The following is a 19,015-nucleotide window of genomic DNA, read 5'->3' as shown; positions in this document are numbered from 1 at the left end:
TCGATGAGGACAGTTACCTTGCAAGGACCACTCTACGTTTTGTTATTTCCTGTAGGCAGTTCTATGTAGTCGTTCCTCATGAAGGCCAAAGTTATCCATGACCAGTTACTGGCAATGGATGTTGCTTTGTCCTCTGCTCAGCTGGCTGCACTTATCCTCACCAAGCTTCCCCCAGAGTATGATGTGGTTTCTCGAGCTTTGCGGTGCCAGGTCACAACCACTCAGTTGGATTTTGATGATCTTAGGTCCTTACACTTGGAGGAAGAGTCTGTCCTCGTTTCTTAGGGTAAGATAAAGGTGTCTCTTAACAATTCTGATTAGGCACTTACTTTAGTTCAAAAGAAAGGTCAGAGCCGCTGCTTCTCTTGTGGGAAAAGAGGACATCAATCCAAGGATTGTTTATCCAGGAAGTCCAAGGATTGTTTGTCCAGGAAGAAGGACAAGACCAATGGCAAGTCTTCATCTCAGAAAAAGGGCAAAGACACGACAAACGATAGTGATACAGATTCCTCTAGTAACACATCTAGAGCTCCCAAGGCGCTTCCGGCTCAAGACGACCCAAATGGTGTACTTCTCTAGTATACATGCAATTTCCTCCATGGCTTGTAGGCGGGAGAGGGCGTTGATTGCAACTCCACTTACTGGTGCATGGGAACCGTGATTCAGAGTTCCAAGCATTAGACATTTGGCAGGGCATGGTTATCTTTGGTGTAGCAAAAATTATGAACAGGATTTGTTCCGAGTTCATTGTTCGAGGCTTTTGGGACATGATAGGTTTTCCGTCCACTGTTGGGGATTATGGGCACGGTGTGTCGAGCAACTCATCATCTATTCTTCGAGTTCGCTGCACACTTGTGTGGGAATTCGTACCCAAGCAAAGTTCCTTGCTGTTCGTGGTGGTATTTTGTTTCGAGGAAACAGGTTGGTGGGTGCTCTCTCCGAGGTGATTCCAGTATTCGCGGTGTTGGAGGGTCCATGGTTGCATCTTCATCAACTTATCTTCTTCAGGCTCTTGCACACTATGAGCTGCAGAGGGGGTGTTAGAATTAGTGCATCTCAGTAGTATTTTATTCATTCACTCCTATTTTAGGGAGTCATGGGAGCTGTCGGCCAGCTCCCATACTGCACTATAAAAGGAGGTCTCCCATTGTACACTTCATCATCCAGTCCCTTGATATTGTTAAACACCTCTTGCTGGCTATTGCCGTTGTAAAGATGTTTGCTATTATAAAAGGTGATCTTGTCCACAAGCTCTCTCTACTCTCTCTCTTGTTCAGTTTATGCTTCCGCCTGGGCATTCTCCAACACTTATGAGGGAGTGTTCACCCGTCGACTCTGCCCTGGCCACTTTGGGTTCCAAGGGGCTGTTTCAAGGCACCCCAAGGCTCCTCCATGGCCTTTGAAAGTCCCTACAAATGCAAGGCATTTGCTTAATGGGTGAGACACTTGTGCTTTCTTCATTTCTGACCACAATGTTTATCAGAATCTTTGGTCTTCTATTTTTTTTTTGGCTTTTCTGGTTTTCATCTCCTTTTTCCTCTAGTTCTTCTAATCTTGTCTTGCAAATCACTCTAGACTTTCCACACATCCCCACAGAGCATCCAGCATCCCAGTTCTGGCTTCCGTCTATCTTCTAGAGTTCCTTGCTTGTCCATCTCCAAATGTCCAATTGCCTCTGGTTGGCTGCCCCCATCATTGGTGTGCACCCACCACTACCTTGTGTGTGAAAACCCTGATTTACTCAGTCACTTAGTCAACCACATCCCTTCGTTTGGGCTCAGAAAAGGTCTGCTACACCCTAACTCCTCCTAAAAGTCCTCAGTTGTCTAGGCACATGCATCTAAGGACTGATGCATGTGACTATCGCCCACAGCAACCATGGTGCCAACAGCCCAGTAGAACAAACCACTCTCTTCTCAGAAACCCTTCCAAACGTGGATGCCAGTAGAGGCATCCACCAGCGGCAAAGCAGGCATCAAGTCGGTTGGAGGGGGGTGCTTCACACTGCACAGTGAGACCCTGCAAACAAAACAACTGAGCAGCAGAATGTCAGAGCTGCAATGATTTTGCAAGGGAAGAGTAAGAGACTTTTGTACGCTCCACATTGTAAATTAGTTCCATGAGTCAAATTTGGCCCCAGCAGACAATATCTATCTAGTCTGGACTCTGCATGAACAAGGTTGAGTTGTTTGATATGTTTTTGTCTATTCTCACTAGAATCATGTTATCTAACAGAGGACCACCACATAGACCGTGACATGGGGTAAAGGAGAAACAAAAACGGAAAAGGAAAACGGCAATTTTGAGGGGATTGAAACAGGGAAACGCACAGAAATACATAGAGATGCAAGAAAATAGGAGAGTATGAATTGAAACTAGGGAAAAGGAGATCAGAGAGAAAAAAGAACAAAAGAGTAGCTAATATTGCCTTGAAATTGGGATTTTGCAAGGGAAACAGCAGCTGTTTTCCGGGAATGGTGGAAACGCACCATTACCCCCTCAAACGACTGAAACGGCCAAAAAACCAAGGATACTGCCACCTCTGAGAGAGAGAGAGAGAGAAAGAGAGAAGAGAGTATTAATGTCCACTACAGACCCAATGGGTCTATGAGACCAAGAATGTGGTGTATATGATCCATGTGTAAACTAAAATCATGAAACATAGAAACAAGAAAAGACCTATCTGCCAAATAAAACAGGCCAGTGTGCTACGTGGGTCCTGCATGCACAATGAATCGAGGAGAGCTCATCATGTGTCATCCTCTCCAGCCTCAGGGTACATAATGTCAATGTCCACCTCGTGTGGTGGTGTTGCTCTATGGTGCCATAATATATCCTGGATCTGAAGCTGCTAAGAAGATGGCCTGGGTCTCTGAGGACGGGGGCACAATGGCATGTAACAGAGAAAAACAAAAGAAAGAAACCCAAAATGGCAATTCCTTGCTACAAAGTAGCCAGAAATGTTTATATCTAAATCCTACATGCCAGGGCTGTCTCAATCTCCCCCATCTTGCTTAGTTGGGAACTGCTGCAAGCCCCCCGTAAGACTCTGAAACTTGTCTAGAGCTAACTTGCTTTCAGACACTCTGACCGGACCACCTGCAATCCTCAGCCCCATGTGGCATGTGCCTCTCTGCAAATACCCGGGAATGATCCTTGGTAATCTGAAGGAACGGTCCTTGTAAAACTACATTTGAGGTGGCTGATTCATGTCCTGACAATATAAAGCAGGAGGATGTCCATTAGCATCGAGAGGGGAGCCATCTAGTAATCCTTATTAGCTCCCAATTCTGGTTCTTGCAAGCTGCATGGATGAGGCAAGTGCAATCAAGGGTACATGATCAGCTGCTCCAGGATAGGTAACTCATGGATAATGGAACACACACACACACACACGAAATCATGGCTACAGTTTTTTCAACCATTAGATAATGTATACCTATGAACAGTATTCATGCTGTGTAGGAAATGCAACCCCTGCAGAATCTGTCGTGTGTAGCGCCGTATAACAGGCTCTTCGAATTTCTTGAATTCTTGATACAGCTTGTGTATTGAACCTCCAGAAACAAGTTCTAAGTATATGTACAGATTTCCACCCAACTGAACAAACAAGATAGACCATGTAAGACAGGAAAACACATGCTGCAGTATCATGCAAAATAAAAGCACAAAAAGGAGAATCCAGAGGTAGCATAAAGGATGTATTACCATCTCACTTCCTTTATAATGGACAATGTTCGGATGACGCAAGGAACTCAAAAGCACAATCTCCTGCAAATCAAGGGTAAACACAATGAGAACTTGTAATAAGAAACACAAGCCACCAACCATACATACCAGAAGAGTCCTCAGCCACACTGTAACCAAGGGCTTTATTTCAAAGAAGGCATAAAAGAGGGTCCAAGAGAAAGGAGGAGAGTGTAATGCATTATTGCAGCACCTGCGCAAGCTGCTTGGCTGACTCTTTTGACTTAGGATCATCCCGAATAAACTCCACCTCTTTAATGGCACAAAATTCACCAGTTTCACTGCCAAAAGAGAAGGCATTTAACTAACCGATAGAACTGAGAACCCCTTCATGTGGCCAGTTTTTAAAAGTGAAATTATTACCTATGGATTCCTTTATAGACTTTGCCAAAAGACCCACTTCCTAACAAGCGCCCTTTCTGCCATTTCCCACCTGAAGCCCCTGACTCTGCTTTACTAGGACTCCGAGGTGGTACTGCGGAAGAGCGGGGTGACAGCGGAGTGGAAGACGAAGCAGTAGCCGTGCCCGATGTTGGAGGACGGGGCAAGGGATGTACGTCAGTCCAAGACAATGAATCATAACCCGTGCCACTGGACAGAGGATGGCGAGGAGAGACAGCCCTGCTTTGTGCCCTCGGACTCAAATCTGAACTTGGCCTTCTTTGTTGCAATGGAAAATCATTCGATATTGAATTGTGCCCAGAATTATGACCAGATGTGGGACTAGAGGCCTGTTGCAGATGGTTAGATGCAGGATTCCAAAGCCACGGTGGTTCTGGAGGGCCCAACGCTCGCGGGCTTGGCACTGGACTGGAGAATGTGCTGTTTGAAGCACTGTTTTGAACACCATTGACGTGTATATGAATGTGAAGATCACCTCCTTCCCCCTGGCCGTTTCTGATTGCCAACCTTTGCGAAGCAACTGCTCCAACAGGACTTCCGGGCTGCGTCCCATCAACTCTTGCAGATGACTGAATGGGAAACTGTGCAGGCAACCTTTGTGGATCTCTACAAAGCCACAAGAAAAAAATGAAGCATTACAAATTCATCAGTTCTTGACAAGGACAAAGAGAAGACTTTGTCATTACCTTTGAGGCATATCCTTACTCTTGGCTAAAACTTTATTATAAGAAGAAAATAAAACCACATGCCCCTATGATCCTGGCAACTAAATCTAATACCTTCTGCTCTGCATTTATGAGTGCCATGACCTTGAAAGAGCAGTGCTACCAAGGAAGGCTTCACACCTGTTCACATACAGGTGAAGCACCCACGCTACATTCTCCAGAAGAATCACCGCCGAACAGGTGCAGGTGTTCACCTACCTTTTCACAAGAGGCGGATGGATGTTGTTTAGGTGGTGATGCTGTACAGGCAGAGATCCTCAATTATCTTGGTTGACCCCACTGCGTTAAGTGTCTGCTGATTGTCCAGCTTGACCACACCGGACGGATTTCTGCATCTGTGAATCAGTTTTTGCCACACAGGCAGGGAGGGTGTCCGTACAGAGTGCAGGCACCTGTGAATCCCCACTCTAAAGGCCTGTTTCCACGCCGGGCTTGGTTGGCAACTGGTTTACAGTGTTCACTTCTCAGAAATTAATGAAGAAGAAGACAAGCCCTCTAAGCTCAACTTGTGGTTGTGAGGTGAACCCATAGGATTTGGAAATGTTCAGCTCACAACCGGTTGTGAATTTTAATGAGCGTGGAAATGGGCCTTAAGACTCCCTGCTATTTTGTAGCATTCACACAAGACAATGCAATGGATACTATGCTTGCACAAACTTGTAACGACCCCACTAAATGTACCTCTAATTAGGCATCTAAGACTCTGAACTTGTAGAGGCCATTTTGAACTAGAGAGTGTAGAAGATCGCATCACTCCCGATTATCAAGCCTAAGATATAGTAAAAAACCTAGAATTGATAACACCAATAAATCTATGGACTTTATCAAGATTAAGTCAACAAGCTTGTAGACCAAGAGTAAGGTTATGCCAAGAGTAAATAAAACCTTATTATAAGACCCACAATCAAATAAATTCTTTGAAGATGCAAAAAATCTAGTTGAAAAGCCAAATTGAAGAATAGCAGAAGAAAAGAAGCTCTCTTACTCAGAACCTATGGACTGATGTGGCCTGAATGCTTCCCCTTCAGAAACCCTCCTGTAAGAAGAAAACATCTCATGACCAAGACCACATTCTGATGAGCAATCACTCGAGGGCGAGTCGGTCAGATACCCTGATGCCCCTTCTGCATCCCTGATATCCCCAGGCCAAGGTCGTGGAGAGGGAAGTGGAACAAACGGTTGACCACTTGGTTGCACTAATGAACGAGGAGGAAGGGGTAATGGCATTAGTCTATCTAGGTTACTTGGACATCGGGAAACTGGGTTGGAAGGTGATGGTGACTGTGAACCCCATGTTGATCCAGAAACCACCTCTGTCGAGTGATCAATGCTGTACAGTGAGCTTCTTGATGCATCAACACTATCATCTTCTGAGCGCCTCTGACCTCGAACGTTTCCAGACCTCACTAACCTGGGGGAGTTTATAACGGACGGATCATGTTCCGTCCTGTGGCTTGACCTGTCACTGTTACTCAGGGATGCATCCTTGACACTGTCACTGATTCCTTTCTTCTTTGAGTCCTTGGTACGCCTGAAAAACGAGTGAAACATCGGCATTTGCAGACAGTGCTGGGGATACTGAAATTGCAGAAAATGGGACTTGTTGGGAGCTGGGTGTGAAGACAACCTAATGTAAGGGCTCAAAATGAAGATATCTATGATGGCAGAAAAATGGTGCCTTCATGTGATCAATTATTGCCCGTTTCAGTGCGCTTGTAGAACTCTTTACTAACCCAGACGCTGTGCTGGTAAAGCCAGCTTAAGGTAAAGCTGCCATTTGAGGGGCATGTTTCAATATTCTAACATGCCTTGTGTACCAAGATTCATAGAATACTGACCTAAACCTTGCTAAAACAAGTTCACGCCCATTCTCATAAAATAGCGAAAATGTAAAATAACTGCCCTTTTTCCAGGCCAGAAGAGATAAGAAGGATGATAAAAAAGTTAGCAGATATAAATGGACCATGTATGTGGTGCTGTGATAAACTGCTTCTGCCTACTAAGGCTCCTCCATGTTCTCCATCCATGAATGCTTGATGCAAGGGCTTCCCTTTTGGTCTTCAAGTGATGGGACCCAGTAAGTTTCTGCAAACATGAAGGTCCAGCTATGGCGAGACTAGCCTTTTGCGAGCTAAAGATCGCTTTTGCTGCTAAGATCTTTGCACGGCAAGCCTGTTCTTCACCCACCTGAACACGTGAAGAAGGCGGAAAACTCCTGTGTAACCCTAGTGTAAGTAAAAGAGGTACAAATAATGTAAAGAAAAAGAGGGAGAATTTCGCCTCTGCAGCCCTAAAGTAACCTGGCTGTACACTCGGTCGTCTGCTAAAGAGCCCGAATTGGCATCAAAAAATCACCACGCCTGATGGGGCAATTACACTCCCAAAGGGGAAAGAGAGCAAGAATGCGGCAAGTTTCAAGCATGCGGGCACAGATCGTCTGCTGAAGACCCCGAGATTGGCATCAACAAATCCCTGATGGGGCATTTCTGAGTTGCCGTGCTGGTAGACAGGAAAAACGCAGCGATGCTAGCGACCCACAAGGGTGTGTGCAGCGGGGAGGACCCAATTGTTTTCTTGGCCAGGGAAGAAAACCCAATTTGTCGAAAAGAGAAAAGCTCGGGGGGGAAGCGATGGTGGGCAGTAATGGGCTGTATTAAGGGGGCGGAGTAAAGTTAATGAGGAGTAAAAGAGAGCTGAGATCGGCAGAGACAGTGAAAAGAGGAAGAAGAGAGAGAGAGAGAGAGAGAGAGAGAGAGAGAGAACAGCCTCGGGAAAGACAGCACGCGAAGCAGAAATCGAGGATGTTAGAGAGAGAGAGAGAGAGAGAGAGAGAGATCTAAGAGGGGGAAAAGTAGTAGTGAGTACCCACTGATGAGTAGTGGAGGAGGAGGACATCACTATTGCTAAATAGCTAGGTAGTAGCCCAGCTGCAAGCCAAATTTTACAGCTAGGCATTAGCTATGGCAGACAGGGGTTGATAGAATGATTAGCAGTAAAAGATAAAGCCCCCCATCAGTACACACTCGAAATTTGATGGTAATACCAACACCCCACATCAATGAGTCCAGCAGCTTTTAATATAATTGCACGAGCAAATGAATTTCTTTATATATATATATATGAAGCCCAGAATTATATTGTAGGGTAAAGGAACCAATTACATGGTTACAAAAAGTAATGCTTTTTATTAGAAGAAGCATAACTTCCATCTTATGCCATTTGAATGACCTATATAAAATGCTCCACAAAGGAAGAATTCCAGCTCAAGCTTAGCCGGCGGATTCACAAAGACAGGTTGATGGAGGAAGCCAAGGAAGAATTCCAAATTCAAAAAGACAAGTTGATGGAGGAAGCCAAGGAAGAATTCCAGCTCAATCTTAGCCGGATTCAGAAAGACAGGTTGGCAAAGGATGGACAGGTAGCTGAGGAGGAGATTGAAATAACATCCATTTTTATTTCCTTTTTGGGAGAGGTTTGAACTGTAAAGGGTTTGAATCACAACCTTTGGGTAGAATACTAAAGCACTATGCATTTTCTGAGCATTTTAATTGCACTTAAATACAAAGGTAGAATGCTAACAATAGCCATCTTTTGAGCATTTTAGTTACACTTAAATACAAAAATCTCTTACTATGCATGTCCTTATTTACCTTAGGTCATGGGGCTTCATTTAATTAGGCCAGCTAAACTAACACCTTTTTATTTGGTCTTGCCTTATGCTAGACATTGTGAGGAATAAGGGGGAAATTGTTCCATCAAAGTCACACATAAGTGATCTTAGGATGGAGGTTAATTTTGTAATTTAGTTTTCAAAATTTTTTTAATGAAGTGTAGATATGTTTTGATTATCATTTATTGTTTATGTAAGTAAAGTTATTGTTAATAATAAAAAGTCCATCATCAAGCAATCCAAGGGTCAAGCTTTGTTCATTCAATTTTGTTTTTCAAAACTTTTGATTTGGTGTGGATACGTTTTAATTAACATTTATTGTTTATGTACTTGTAGTTATTGTTTATAATAAAAACACTAGTTGTTAAATAGGAAATAGGACTAAGGGAGGTTGAAAGTCTTTTGTAAAGTTTGCTATCTTTAATGTATTAATAATAAATTATTGTTCCCAAAAAAAACACTATATCGTGGTATAGTGGTAAGACACCCTTTTGCAAAGGAATATTTGCAACTTGTTTTTCTTAGCTTTCATAATAATGATTCAAAAACTTGGTTTTATTTTATGTTCATGGCACCACTCCTTAGACCATATGAGGGGATTTTTTCATGGTGATCAATCAAGCTAGTAGCATTCACCTTAAGACTATAGGCACGGTTAAATGCGAGCGTTGGAAGCATGTGAAAATTTTGGTGGCAAGAATAGATTTGGTCACATTCCACTTCAAAGATAGCTACTACCACGCTAAAAAATTTTACCTTTCTCAACCCCTCAACCAAGCAGAGGACATCTCACAGATAGTGGGCAGCTCGTGTAAAAATTGTTAGCCATTAGACATTTAAAAATTTAATTAATTTTAGATAGAGTCCTAAGTCTTACCTATGGGCAAAGGGAATTTCACCCATACTTCTACACGTATGCACACACCCAAGTACCATAAGGTGGTAATGTTAAATATTTTATTGATGATAAGTACCTAAATTCATAACCAACGGCAAAAGCCTTATGTTGTTACTCACAAGTTCTACAAAAATTTGGAAATATTATTCACGACACTACTTAAGTGCACAATGGCATTAAAGGAAAATTTGCAAATATATGAAAATATGAGCCTTGACATTTTAAAAACAACCTCAAAAATAATGCTTATAACTTATGAGCTTCAGTTTTACTTTTAACTTTTTCAAGAATCATTAATGCGGTTACACCAGCTGTAATGATTATCACGAGCCATCGTTTTAATATAAGATAAAAATATACGTATAATTCATTAAATCTATGACAATATGCTTTTGTAAAATATTTTTAGCCTTTGAAATAAATAAGGAAAATAAATTATCTTAAAATTGTATATAAAACATATCCAAGATCCAAAAGAGAAAAAAATGACATGAAAACCTAAAATTACAACTGTTGGATCACAATATTAATTGCCCAAAGAAGTTAGAGTCGGAAAAAATCACCCACTCACTATAATGTCCTACAAAAGGTAACAAGTTGCAAATAGCCATTTGCAAATGGTGTTCATCTAATAATTATTACATATTGAAATTAGTTGCTTAAATATTAAAAAAACATAATTTGTAAAGTTTATCAATTAGCTCTATGTATAATTAACAAAAATAGACAAATGATTAGTTGCATGAATTAGATGAAGCGAAATTAAAATCTCTTTTTTGTTAGCAGTCTCTAGCCATGTGTCCTGGCTTCCCACAGGTGTGGCAAGTGAAGATCCTTGCTCCTCCCCTGATTGCATAAAGTAACAACCTATCCAAAATCCATAGATTGACATATCTAAAAGCCAGAGTTGTCGAGAAAAAGCTTCAAAAAGCTGTGTTTCTTTGACGAAAACCAAGCTTCTATATATAGCCTTTCAAAATAATATGCGGGGAAAAAGTATGTGGAAGGGTTTCCTCGATTTTGATGATGATGACCACAAACAACTCAATATGAAACAACATTTAATGCAACTTTTTTAAGCATGCACCTTTATTTTGGAGCTACACTCTATGATAGAAACATTGTGCTTCCTCTTACGTGTTAAAGAAAAGAGATCGTCTACCCCATGAATCATGTGGGTTGTTATGCTTGGCTTCTTATATTGGTATTGTTTTTACCATGACTCCATACGTTATGGGTAGAAGGTTAGCAAAGTTACCCTCTCCGTCTTCTGTGTTATGCCTTACTCCACCATTGAGCATCTCAATTGTGCTTGGCGTTGTAGGCGCAATTAACATTTCTTACACTTGGTGGTTCATAACTTGTATACCCTCTCCGTCTTCTATGTTATGCCTTACTCTACCATTGAGCATCTCAATTGTTCTTGGCATTGTAGGCACAATCAACATCGCTTACACTTGGTGGATCATAACTCGTATACCCTCTCCGTCTTCTATGTTATGCCTTACTCCACCATTGAGCATCTCAAATGTGCTTGGCGTTGTAGGCACAATCAACATCGCTTACACTTGGTGGATAACTCGTATACCCTCTCCTTCTTCTTAGTACACCTTGTTAGGAACTCTTGAGCCCTCCTTCACACCTTCTTGGCGGGTCATAACTCGTATACCCTCCCCTTCTTGGTATACCTTGTTAGGCACTCTTGAGCCCTCCTTCATGCCTTTCAATAAGCCCTTTTCTTTAATCTTTTTCTCTTCTCCAAGAGGATAATACGCAATCGTCCTTGTCGTAGGAGGTTGGTACATGTGTGCAAATTTAAAATACACACTTTCATACATACTAATGAAGTATTGACCTCAAACCATTAGAACACGACATAATGTAGTCATGTTAAAGAGAAAAAATGTTAACCGTTATGTCCAATAAAATGATAAATATTTTAACAATGATAGGCACCTACATTTGTATAACCAAAGGTAAAAGCCTCCTTTTGTTTTTGATAAGCTTTGTACAAATTTGTAAATACTACTTCAATACACAATATCATTAAACCCAAAAAATAGCAGTATTAAAATAATAGCATTTAAGAAAAAACTCAAAATACTGCCTATAATTTATGGGCTTCACTTTTACTTTTAGCTTTTTGGGGTTTCAAGGATCATTAATATAGTTGCACCAATTGTAATCATTTTCAAGAGCAGTCATTTCAATAGAATATAAATTTATTATTATAGTTGCACGAGCTATAATCATTTTTAAGAGATGTCATTTCAATATAATATAAATTTATTAATACAATTGCACCCAGTTGTTGTAATCGTTTTCAAACATTGGCATCTCGTTAGAGGATAAAATTATTCATATAATTCATTAAATCTATGACATTATACTTCTATAAAATAATGTTAACCTTTTGAAAACACAACAAGGGAAAATAAATGACATTAAAAACATATCTAAAATATATCCAAAATCCCTAAAAACATAATTGGAAAAAATAACATAAAAATTTACAACCATTGGATCACAAAGATTATCGATCCAAAGAAGTTTTCACCCACTCTCCCCCACGATGTCCTGCAAAAGCCAGGACATTATGGTGTTGAATTCGTAAAATTTACCCACTCAAGCATCCTCAAATGTTTGTCCTTTAATATCCAATGTAAGAGTATTAGAGGGTGTAAAGAAATTGACCTCTAGACCTCGCAACCTTTTCTATGTTTAAAAACTTATAGGTTTAAGTTTTACAGCATAGATTATTCTCACATGAGAGAGGGAAAAAAACATAAAATTTTACAACCACTAGATCACAAAGATTATCGAGGACTCACAAAATTCTCCCACTGTCCATGATGTCCTGCAAAAGGAAAAATCTACCCACTCAAGGAAGATCAAAGTTTTTCTTAAATCCTCAAATGTTTATTCTTGAATAGCTAGTGGCAAAGAAATTGACCTTTCTACCCTACCAACTTTTTCTATGTTTGAAAACTTGCAAGTTCAAGATTTACGTAAACTCTTTTCACATGAGAGAGTAAAAAAGGCAAGAATAGCTTTATGAATTTTATCATGTTTATAGTTCTTGTGTGGCTCATTGTAAAATGGCTTAGCAACCTATTGCTTTTACTACTAACTTCAAGCATTTGTAAGCGAGTGGATTACTCATAATAATTAGGCATCTTTAATAGGGAGGATTCCTTGGAAATCAACATCCAAATCATGCATTGAGTAAGCCGGAGTTAAACACTTTGAAAGTGAGCTATAGTGATATCACACATCAAGGTTTGGGTGATGGTAGTGGTCCTTGTAAGTCTAGCCTCATGCTCGAAGGTACTATCAATAGTGTTTAGCTTGGCAATGAACTAGCAAGCAATCCCTAATGTGGTCTTTATTTGCATTTTTTGCATGATGGTGATTGATTGATTTTGTGGTCTTTGTTTGTATTTTTGCATGATGGTCATTGATCAATTTTATGGACTTAATTAGCACACAAACACTAAGTTTTATTCAACCATTGGGCAATGCAGGCCTTGGAAAAAAGGCAATTACCAATGGAAGGGCTTGAAAAAAAGGTAATAACCAATGGAAGGTTTTATAGCATAATCAGCAAGCAAATACTCGACCACACGCACATACATGCATGCACACATGGACAAGATAGCTGAGAGATAGCTTCAGCACTACATGGACAAGATAGCTGAGAGATAGCTTCAGCACTACATGGTTGTCATTCCAAAACAAAAATGAAATAAGCATGTAATTATGATGTAAGAGATGACGACGACGACGACGATGATGTGTGTGTGTGTGTGTGTGTGTGTGTGTGTGAGAGAGAGAGAGAGAGAGAGAGAGGGAAGGAGAGAGAATGTCTATGTGTTTGTGCGTATCACACGTGTGTGTTGACAGGAAAGTAATACACTTAAGGTGTATTGGCCATTTTTTATTTTAGGCATTGAGAATTTTACAGGTATTACAACTTAAAAGGTGTTGAAAATTTTGTAAGTAGTACAACTTAAAAGGCTCCTAGGATGTATTTATAAAATTTTTTAAAGGATTTGTAGTAGCTAGTATAGCTTAAATGCCTCAAAACTTGTGAATTGGAAATAATAAAAGATTCATATTTTGTTTGCATGTTTTCATAATTATTTTTACATGTCTCTAAGTAGTAAACTTAGGGTTTATGCAATTACACTTTTTGTCTCACATGTGTATGTAAATTTTAATTATTTTTACCTGTCTCTGAGTAACAAACCTAGGCTTTATGCAATTACACTTTTTGTCTCTCACATGTGCATGTAAATTTTATATTTATTATGCATGTATATTAAAATATATTTCACAATGCTTTAATAGAGGTAATGCTAAGTGAATCTCACGTCTTTATAAATATTTATTTATTTATTAGAAGATTGCAAAGTAGGTTCTATTGTGATAGTTGTGTTCTTGTTTATATCTTAACCTAAAAAATTATATGCGGTGATGATAAAAAACTACCATGTTCAAAGGTGATGATTAAAACCTACCAAGTTTAGATTTATTATTAATCATCAACTATTAATGACATAGTTGATCTCTTTAATGAGTTGTTTAATGCATCCCTTGGCATGCAAAGCCATTATTGATGTTTATTTTTAGAGGAACTCATTTTTATTCTTCAAAATGCCTTGTAAAGTTTCCATTCACTAGCATTCATGTGTTAAGTTCAAAAGTTGATTAATAGCATCAGTTTTCAAGATCTCGTTTGAAAACCCATTGATCTTGAAGAGTTGCAATGCCATAAAAAGGGTAATTTTCTTGTAATGATCATCGTTTGCTATATAAGTTCTTTTAGAGCGGCATCGATAACAAAAAACACATATAAGTTTACTAAAATCTATGTTTCCCTTAGCATGGAAAATTGGACTATGAAAGCAACACTTCTATTACACTTGCCCATATAGTGAATATTGATTTTAATTTAATGTTTCTTTATTTGTCATGCAAAATATGTCACCAATAATATCTTGCATGCATGTAGATAATGCCCAAATTTAGTCAATATTACACTTGCCCATATAGTTAATATTGGTTTTAATTTAATGTTTATTTGTCATGCAAAATATATCACCAATAATACCTTGCATGCATGTAGATAATGACCAAATTTAGGATAGAATCTCAATCCCTATTAAAACTAATAATTGTCAACGCGTGTTGCTGCAGCATTATTGTTTGCAACTTCTAAAAAGACTTCTTACTCAAACAAAGCTCATCGATCTCTCCCTTTAGGTATCTGTTTTGTACTATATTGCCTTTTTAAAAATGAACTTTCTCTATTTCTTATTTTTATCTCTCTTTCTCTCTATAAAGATATGTGAATAATGCCAATTAATCTTTATTCAAAGAAAATGTATTTAAGAGGGAGAAGTGAAGAGATTGGAGCTGACCTAAGAAAGGCTTCAAATAAATGCAAGCAAAGCTCGCCTTCAAACAAAGTTAGGGTTACGCAGGAACTTACAAATTTGAGGGCACAGGTAACCCATGCAACCTTCTCCATAATGTCAAAGCCAGGCAAAACCTTAATTCGAAAGGAGAAAAATCCAAAGGCCTTCTGCTTTTAGCGAAGACGAAGGCATGGGACCAAACCCTCTCTCCAAAGGTCATAGGAGGAGGAGGCAAGGAGTCAAGAGTTGGGTGCCGAGAGCATTAGACATAATACGCAATAACGCGAAGTAGAAGCTATGCACAGTAACGCGAAGAAGAAGAAGCTAAAGTCGCAGCTCCCCATCACGCTTCAGTGGGGGGCTGAGGAGTTGCCACGTGGGTAATAGAAGTAGAGATATATGACCCACACATAGGATTTCTTGTGCATTTTAAAAGTAACCCTATGAAATTATACCCGTGCAGTATAATTGTGAAGGAATTTCTCAATTATAATTGTGAACTCTCAAAACATACACACATACTCTCTCTCTCTCTCTCTCTCTCTCTCTCTCTCTCCACAAAAACATGTATGAACAATATCTTCTAACAAAAATAATGATAAAGCTCATCTTCAAACCAAACCCATGATATGATGATATTTTCCTTATAAACAAAAGAGCTATGTAGTCAATGTTATAACTTATGAAAGGATCAATCTAATTGCTAGTAGCATAATGTAGTGTGCACTTTTGAGAGCACTCTGCATACATGCTTCGAAGCCAATAAATAAATAAATATATATCTATAGTTCAAAAAATGAAAGGGGTAAATAGTCAATGTTCCAAGTCATAAAAGATAAATAAATATATATCTATAGTTTAAGAAATGAAAGAGGTAAATAATCAATGTCTAAGTCATAAAAGTATTAATCTAACTGCGAGAAGCATAATCTAGTTTATGCTTTCAAGAGCACTCAACTAAGGGCAATGTATCACATATATATCTATAGTTTAAGAAATGAAAGAGGTAAATAATCAATGTCTAAGTCATAAAAGTATTAATCTAACTGCGAGAAGCATAATCTAGTTTATGCTTTCAAGAGCACTCAACTAAGGGCAACATTTGAAGCGTGAAGAGAGTGTGATGTGATTTGATATGGCATGATCACCTGGGCGTGCAAAGTGTGAGGAGCACCTGGGGGAGCCACCATGTGGTAGGTAGACTAGCAGGAGCTACCATGTGGAGTAGCTGGGAGATGCCACATGGCACTCTCCATCCTTTGTTAATAGATAGATATATAGATAATGTTATGTATCAAAAAACTATACATTAAACATACTCATGGAAAAAGATAAATCTTTACATACCTTAATATCCATACACCCACACCTTCTAAATCCATACCACATATATAATCATGTTTTGATATATCCATCCACATGCCAATTATGTTGCCAACCAATTACCATACAAATACACATACACAATATCTACCAACATAATGAAAATAGAAACAAAATATGTACCTGACTTTATCACCTAGTATCATCTAAGATCTATTTATAAACAATCTTACTCGTCTCATGAGCATATCACTTTTAGAAGAAGATCTTCCTGTCAAATAATCGTCTACAAGAAAAATCTTCACTCCTTGGAAAGTTTGTGCCCATGATAATGCAACATACAGTTGCCCATATGTAAAAATAGGAGTGGCCAAATACAACCCCATCACACTTAGTGTTTGTCATTGTGCCTTATTTATAGTCGTTCTAAATGCTAAACACACTAGAAATCGCCTACGTCTCATGTTGAATGGCATGTAAAACATATAAATGTAATTTGAGGAAGAAAAACTCTCTCCCTAACTTTACTACATGTGATGATTTTTGCTGCCAACACCTTCAGGTGAAGTGCCTTGCATATCAGTCGAGTAGTACCATTACATAGCCCTTGCCTTGGATCAAATTAAAGTTACAAAGGAATATAATAGGGGCTTCAAGTTTTAAGTCTAAGAAATGGGGTGGAGAACCTTCCCCAAGGTTGAGGGTGTTTAAGAACTCAATAGAGTAAAGAAAAGAGTTCTCAACTAAATCAACAGTAAAATATTGTGTAGCCTGACCATAGCATCCAATGTAGTATTCCTCACAATATCAACCTCACTATTTCTAGGGGCCAAGATGGCACACTCACTGAAATATCAACCTCACTATTTCTAGGAGACAAGATGGCACACTCATTAAAATATGTAGCATAATTTGATGTGATACTCACCTCTAAGTATACCAAATAGATCAAGTCTTTCACTCATAAGCTTTGTAAAACCATATCTTTTGGTAGCTCTACAATGTTATTTTATCACAACCACAATTTGTTCCATTGTTGCCAATATTCATGATCCATTCATTGGACTTATTGCATCATTCTGTCATATGGCTATTCGCATGTTTCAAAAATCAATTTCAAAACCTTTACATAATTATAGAAGAAGGAATGACACGATGTCACATCCACCCGTATGCCCTTCATCAGGCAAAATATGCCTAAATAAACGACTTTTTAACCAAATGGCTTATCCAAACACATTATATCTCTTAAGGTTCTATCAAGTGCTTTAAAATCATATTGATGCATTATGAGAGCCTCATCCCAAATGGCTTATCCAAACACATTATATCTCTAAGGTTCTATCAAGTGCTTTAAAATCATATTGATGCATCATGGGAGCATCATCCCAAATAATTAGCTTACAAATCCTCAAAATCTCATGCACAGGGATGTTGCAAGTTGAATAATTCTCCAATTGAACCTTGAGTGTGTTGTTTGACCATTAACCACCAAGACTAGAGCAAAAATGCTTGGGGATATAGTAGCTAGAGCGACATGCCCTTCCCCACGTAATCATGCCAATATGCAATTATACAAATATGTTTCCTGATCCTCCTGGGTCATCGAGGAAGCAAACCTCACCTGCACCCAAAATAATTACTTGCAACGCATTATGAAAGGCACAACCTATTGGAAATGGAGCAACGTGTTCCCTTGAAGGTCCTAATGTTGCCTCCATTGCATGAGATAAATTCAATTGTTCAATCATGTCAAAAGTTATCTCTTCAAATATTTTGTGTTAGGCCGAGGCATTTTAGGAAAGTCAGCCAATGTCCATCCCAATGCACGAAGCATTTCTTCTAAATGTAGCAATGGATAATTTTCAATAAAAGATTGGATTCCAATAAATAGACCCATGCTTATTGTTAGACTATGCAAGAACTCCTCAACCATTAACCCCAAAAATCTCTCCCATAATATTTGGGGAGAAGATGGCTCACAAGACAACAACATTGTTATAAATAGATACCCCAATTGCAAACCTGATTGTAGAGAATTGCTTCTTCCATGCATGAAACCCATTCTCCATCATCCTCTAGTATTCCTCTAGCAATACATGATGCTACCTTGAATGTAGGGAAGACACAACCACTGAATGAATGGATGACTTGTATCCTTTACATATAGTTGGGAGTAAATTTGCATAGTGTTGTTTGCCCTAAGAAGGCACTGCAAATACATACGACCTATGGGGTTTCCACATTTTGCTTTTAGTCCATTTCTTTCCAAACCCAATATTGAGGGAAATTAGTGTATAATGTGTCGTTGCATCAGGATATTGTGCATTGCATGTAAACCATTTAGTAAGTGTGCTTGTTTCCTCACTTTACCTTTGAACAACCTCAATAACACTATCATCATCTTGAAACGTGACATTGTGACCTCTAGGTGTATGCACATGCAACCAATGCATATTTGGCTTCTCATCATTCTAGTCAAACTTAAATAGTCTTCAGCTAGCCTCCAATGCAAAGACATATCATGCATCTAGACACCTTTCAATTTCATCAATGACTTCGCCACCAAAACCATCCAAACCTTCATGTAGTGTGATTGAAACCTTACATCATGGCCCTTGAAGATGTATCTGAGGTCTATTTTTTTGAAGTATCTCGATCCATAGAGTTGATCAAACAACTCATCCATGCGTGGCATCGGATACTTGTTCTTAATCGTTATCTGATTAAGAGCCCTATAGTCTATGCACATCCGCATAGATCCGTCTTTCTTCTTTACCAGAAGAATAGGCGATGCCCACGGACTTGAACTAGGCCGAATAAAGCCTTT

The 19,015-nt window shown here is 39.1% G+C and overlaps 1 protein-coding gene and 1 pseudogene across 2 annotated transcripts in view; one reads left to right on the top strand and one right to left on the bottom strand.

Annotated features, from left to right (window-relative positions):
* LOC147638093 (mitogen-activated protein kinase kinase kinase YODA-like) overlaps positions 1-7,754 on the bottom strand; it is a 38,111-nt gene extending 30,357 nt beyond the window's left edge. For both annotated transcript variants that reach the window (XM_086797992.1, XM_086797991.1), the window contains exons 1-5: positions 5,860-7,754; positions 4,111-4,755; positions 3,941-4,028; positions 3,709-3,771; positions 3,440-3,600 (exon numbers count right to left, since the gene is read on the bottom strand). In XM_086797992.1, coding sequence (XP_086654118.1) covers positions 3,440-3,600; positions 3,709-3,771; positions 3,941-4,028; positions 4,111-4,755; positions 5,860-6,431 — 1,529 coding nt within the window. In that variant the 5' untranslated portion in view covers positions 6,432-7,754. The remainder of the gene's footprint in view (positions 1-3,439; positions 3,601-3,708; positions 3,772-3,940; positions 4,029-4,110; positions 4,756-5,859) is intronic.
* Positions 7,755-8,172: 418 nt separating this feature from the next.
* LOC147638092 (uncharacterized) overlaps positions 8,173-19,015 on the top strand; it is a 38,007-nt pseudogene continuing 27,164 nt past the window's right edge.

This window comes from Cibotium barometz, chromosome 5, assembly GCF_041138505.1.
Source record: "Cibotium barometz isolate CiBa-2024 chromosome 5, ASM4113850v1, whole genome shotgun sequence".
Classification (NCBI taxonomy): Eukaryota; Viridiplantae; Streptophyta; class Polypodiopsida; order Cyatheales; family Cibotiaceae; genus Cibotium; species Cibotium barometz.
The sequence above is the reverse complement of the archived record's forward strand: the minus strand, read 5'-3'. Positions and strand labels throughout refer to the sequence as shown.